Source organism: Zeus faber (genome assembly GCF_960531495.2).
Source record: "Zeus faber genome assembly, chromosome: 17".
Lineage (NCBI taxonomy): Eukaryota > Metazoa > Chordata > Actinopteri > Zeiformes > Zeidae > Zeus > Zeus faber.
In genome coordinates, this window is record NC_137204.1 from 28,947,683 (window position 1) to 28,952,682 (window position 5,000).

General features: G+C 52.4%; 1 protein-coding gene across 1 annotated transcript in view; it reads left to right on the top strand.

Moving 5' to 3' along the window:
• The window catches only part of palm2akap2 (PALM2 and AKAP2 fusion), a gene marked incomplete at its 3' end in the record, with an annotated part of 105,378 nt that overhangs the window by 56,219 nt on the left and 44,159 nt on the right, over window positions 1-5,000 (top strand). The window contains exon 7 of the mRNA XM_080017724.1: window positions 278-360. Coding sequence (XP_079873850.1) covers window positions 278-360 — 83 coding nt within the window. The remainder of the gene's footprint in view (window positions 1-277; window positions 361-5,000) is intronic.

A 5,000-nucleotide genomic window follows, 5' to 3' on the forward strand; every position in this document is an offset into this window, starting at 1 on the left:
CACTGTACATATTATGTACATCACATGTACATACACTGTACATATGATGTACATACTCTACAGTGTATGTACATAACTTGTACACAGTACATAGTGTACATGATATGTACAGTGTATGTACAGTATGTACATAATATATACAAACTGTACATATACTGTACATAAGATGTAGTACAAACTGATGATGAAATGCCAGTGTGACTGTAATTACAAATTTGAAAATGTAAACAACAGGTTTTTTTTGTCTTGACCGTTTATTTTATTTTTCGTGTCTTAGATCTTGGACAAACACCAGATGTTGTCATGGTGACGAGAAATGGATATCGAGCCCCCCCGATAAAACACCCTCAAACCGCCATGGTGAGTAGCTTGGTAGTAGTTCACTGTGCGTGTATAATTGTGTGTATGCGTGTGTATATGTGTGTATATGTGTGTGTATATGTGTGTATATGTTCAAGAGGTTTATTTCAAGAGGTATATTTGTCACATACATAGACATACAGTATACAGTATACGTACAGTATATGTGTGTGTGTGTGTGTGTGTATCAGATTTTTTATATTAAGGAATGAAAAGGAAAGCACCATCACCTGGTATTTTACTGTTGGAAATGCCGCCTCCTTCCATCTCCACTTCCTGTTTTCCTCCCTCAAGTTTTCTCCGATCACAGAATCAGGTCCTTGACTGAGGCCCTGGAAAATGTGACTCCGGTTCCAAGTCAGTGATTCCCAAACTAAGGTGTCGGACCCGCATAAGGGATGGCAGGGGGGGTCACAAGGCCTGAGGGTGGAGCATGCTTGTGCCTGCGTTTCATTACATTACATTACATTACATTACATTGATCAGACGCTTTCATCCAAAGCCACTTACAATTATTCAAACAGCGACGGACGCAGCCATCAGGAGCAATGAGGGGTTAAGTGTCTTGCTCAAGGACACTACAGCATGCTAGCAGGAGGAGCCTGGGATCCAACCAGCAACCTTTAGATTACTAGACCACCAGCTCTACCTCCTGAGCTACCATCCCCATCTTCCGCAGCGTCAGATATTGGTTCGAAAAAATCCATTTTGACAAAGTCCATGAGCACATGCTGTGACGGAATGTGTTGGAGGCCCCAAAAAGCATGAGATGAGAACAGACTCCAGCAGGAAATTCCTCCTTCTGATCAGTTTCTCAGTGATTTGCAGTGAAGTGGCACAAATTGTTTGAAAAGTCAGGAAGTAATGTTTGCAAAACGTGACAGAGCAGGGGACGGCACTCAGCACCAGGCACCATGACATAAATGCACTCAAATAGGGGGCTCTCAGACTGAATCGAGGATCTAGGGGGGCCCCGGAGGCGGGGGCCCTGATCTGAGTGTTTAGGTTAAAAGTTTCACTGAAGCATCCATCACGGCCCCCACCCAAATGCCCACAATAAAGTATGAACATTCAGAGCGTCTGGTTTGGGCAGCAAGGTCGCTGGGTCGCGCCCCATAATGCACCGCCGGGGCCCGTCGGGGCCCATCGGGGACTCAGTGTTTTGTGTGAATACTGGACGGAACAGAGACATGTTTGGAATGACTATTCAGGCCGCGGCGCTCTGTTGTCCACTCGGGCCGGTGGTGTTGTTGTGGAACTTAGAGCTGAAAAGAGCTGAAAACACCGTGAACACCCGAGGTTCACCGCGGTGACTTTGGGTCAAGGTATTTGTACTTTTACTCCCATTAGGTAGAAAGTTGCAGTACTTCTTCCACTGCGGCCGCTCGTGGCGGTTGCATGACAGCTGCTAAAATGGCGGCGTTTATCCGCGACGCGCGACAGAGTTAAAACTCCCGACTTTACCCGGCGATGCTAACTGTACCCCCTGTGGACTGATGAGTCATCCTTCACGCAATGCATTGTGGGACTCGTGGTTTTCTTGGTTTCGTGAAGCCCAGTTTCCGATGATGCAACCTTGACTGTAAGGTTGGCAAACGTCCACGGCCATCTTTTGTGCAACGCTGACGACGGGAGAAATGTCCGTGATTTTTATCAAAACTACTCAGATCCAGACGTAGGGGGCGTTCACTTCCCAACTGCAGCGTTCATTCTTATGGTTTGTGGGGACATTGTGGTTTGGAGGGGGCCTCGTGGTCTCATCAGGACCTTGTGTTTTTGTGGGGACCTTGTGGTTTCATGGGGAGATTGTGGTTTAGTGGGAACCTTGTGGTTTCATCAGTACATTGTGGTTTTGTGGGGACATTGTGATTTTGTGGCGACCTTGTAGTTTTGTGGGGACCTTGTAGTTTTGTGGGGACCTTGTGGTTTTGTTGGGATCTTGTGGTTACATTGGGACATTGTGGTTTTGTGGGGACCTCGTGATTTCATTGGGACATTGTGGTTTGGTGGGGACCTTGTGGTTTCACGGGGACCTTGTGGTTTTTTGGGGACATTTTGGTTTTGTGGGGACCTTGTAGTTTTGTGGGAACCTTGTGGTTTTGTGGGGACCTTATGGTTTCATGGGGACATTGTGGTTTGGTAGGGACCTTGTGGTTTCATGGTGACATGGTGTTTTGGTGGGGACCTTCTGGTTTTGTGGGAACCTTGTGGTTTCATGGGGACCTTGTGGTTTCATGGGGACATTGTGGTTTGGTAGGGAACTTGTGGTTTCATGGGGACATGGTGTTTTTGGTGGGGACCTTCTGGTTTTGTGGGAACCTTGTGGTTTCATGGGGACATTGTGGTTTGGTGGGGACCTTGTGGTTTTGTGGGGACCTTGTGGTTTCATGGGGACATTGTGGTTTTGTGGGGACCTTGTGGTTCCATGAGGACATTGTGGTTTGGTGGGGACCTTGTGGTTCCATGAGGACATTGTGGTTTGGTGGGGACCTTGTGGTTCCATTAGGACCTTGTGGTTTTGTGGGAACCTTGTGGTTTTATGGGGACATTGTGGTTTTGTGGGGACCTTGTGGTTCCATGAGGACATTGTGGTTTGGTGGGGACCTTGTGGTTTAATGAGGACATTGTGGTTTTGTGGGAACTTTGTGGTTTTATGGGGACATTGTTGTTTTGTGGGGACCCTGTGGTTTCATGAGGACATTGTGGTTTTGTGGGAACCTTGTGGTTTTATGGGGACATTGTGCCACCGATTCATTCCAACAGGAAAAGCATTTAGAAGGTAACATTCTACCATGAAGTTCTGGAGCGTTCTCACTTTGTTTTGTTTCTCTGAAAATGCCTCAATGGGCAACTTTGGAGCCAGACACTTTTGACCCCACGAGAGGGGGAGAGCGGGGGAGAAGGGGGAAGGAGAGAGGGAGACAACAGCAGAGTGAAAGGGTGAGGGGAGGGACAGACAGAAAGAGGGGGAGAGGGTAAGAGAGGAAGAATGGAAGAGAGACAGAAAGAGAGACGGGGAGAGCGATAGAAAGAGGGAGATGAGGGAAGAGAAAGAGAGAGAGAAATGGGAGAGGGAGGCAGGAGGGAGGCAAAAAGGGGGAGAGGCAGGGGCAGGGAGGTGTATAGAGAGACGGGGAGAGAGATACATAGAGAGGGGGAGGAACACCGGGGAGGGGTATATAGAGGGGGGAGAGAGGTATGTGGAGAGGCGGGGGGAGAGAGATGGGGGAGAGAGGTATAGATAGAGAGAGGGGAGAGGGGGGAGGGGGGAGATGGGGCTTGAGATTGTCAGGCGGAGCGCAGGTAACCTGAGGTGCTCATTGTGCTGCTCTGTCCGATGCTCTGGAACGGAACAGAAAGACGGAAGGAGACCCAGCCTGCATTATTCAGAGTGTGGGGGGGGGAGAGAGGGGGGAGGGGGGAGGAGAGAGGAGGGGGGAGGGAGGAGAGAGGGGGGGGAGGGAGGAGAGAGGGGGGGGTCTATCTCTCTTCACAGTATTTTCTGTCTGGAGGCGTCTGTTTTATATTTTACTGATGTGTGTGTGTGTCAGCATGATGCTCTAGTAGTATATCTGTTAGAGAGAGAGAGGGGGGCGGAGAGAGAGGGAGGGAGGGAGGGGGGGAGGGAGCGGGAGGGAGGGGGGGAGGGAGGGAGGGGGGGGGGGAGAGGGAGAGGGAGAGGGGGAGGGAGGGAGGGAGGGGGGAGGGAGAGGGAGGGAGGGGGGGAGAGGGAGAGAGAGGGAGGGAGAGAGAGAGAGGGGAGGGAGAGAGAGAGAGAGGGGAGGGAGGGGGGGAGAGGGAGAGAGGGAGGGGGGGAGAGGGAGAGAGAGGGAGGGAGAGAGAGAGGGGAGGGAGAGGGAGGGAGGGAGGGAGAGGGAGAGAGGGAGAGAGAGGGAGGGAGAGAGAGAGAGAGAGGGGGGAGGGAGAGGGAGGGAGGGGGAGCGGGGAGGGAGGGGCGCGTGGTAAAAGCTCGCGCTTCGCTCTCGCGCCTCGTGTCACGTCAGACGGACGCTGCACGCGGCGCTGCAGCCTCGCGCTCCTCGTTGTGTCCTCGCGCTCCGGTTCCCGCGTCCCCGTGTCCGCGGGAGGTCCGCGTCCCGTGCTGCTCCAGGCGCCCCCCCCCCCCCCCGCTGCCGTCATCTCGTCCCGGTTCCCGGTTCCCGGAGGCTCGGCGCCCTTTGCAGGTAGTGGCACAAGTTGCGATATAAAGGGGAACTGCAGGAAATTCCACCGGAGCTAGGCTAGCTGAACCCGTCCGCAGCCATGCGTTGAGCTAACACGCTTAGCCGTCTAGCTGTCTAAGGGCCACGCCCCCTTAAAGCGTCTGGATCTGGGAAATGGAGACGAAAAGCTCGTTCCGTCCCCAAAAGCCGCCGTGTTGCCGCAGCTTCACGGGCAGTGGCTGCAGCGTCAGTGCGGTGGTTGTCAACGCGTGGTCCGGGGACCCGCCAGGGGCCCTTCGATGGCTCCCAGGGAGGTCCCCCACAGAGTTTAAACTTCCCTGTTGTTCCGATTCTCGGTCGTTTCTGGCCAAGAAAATGAATATGGATGATGGAACATTACTGTCTTTAGAATGGGATCCCTGCAGCTCCCCTGCTGCACCCCCAGGGGAGCCAGAACCTCCATTTGAACCACTGTGT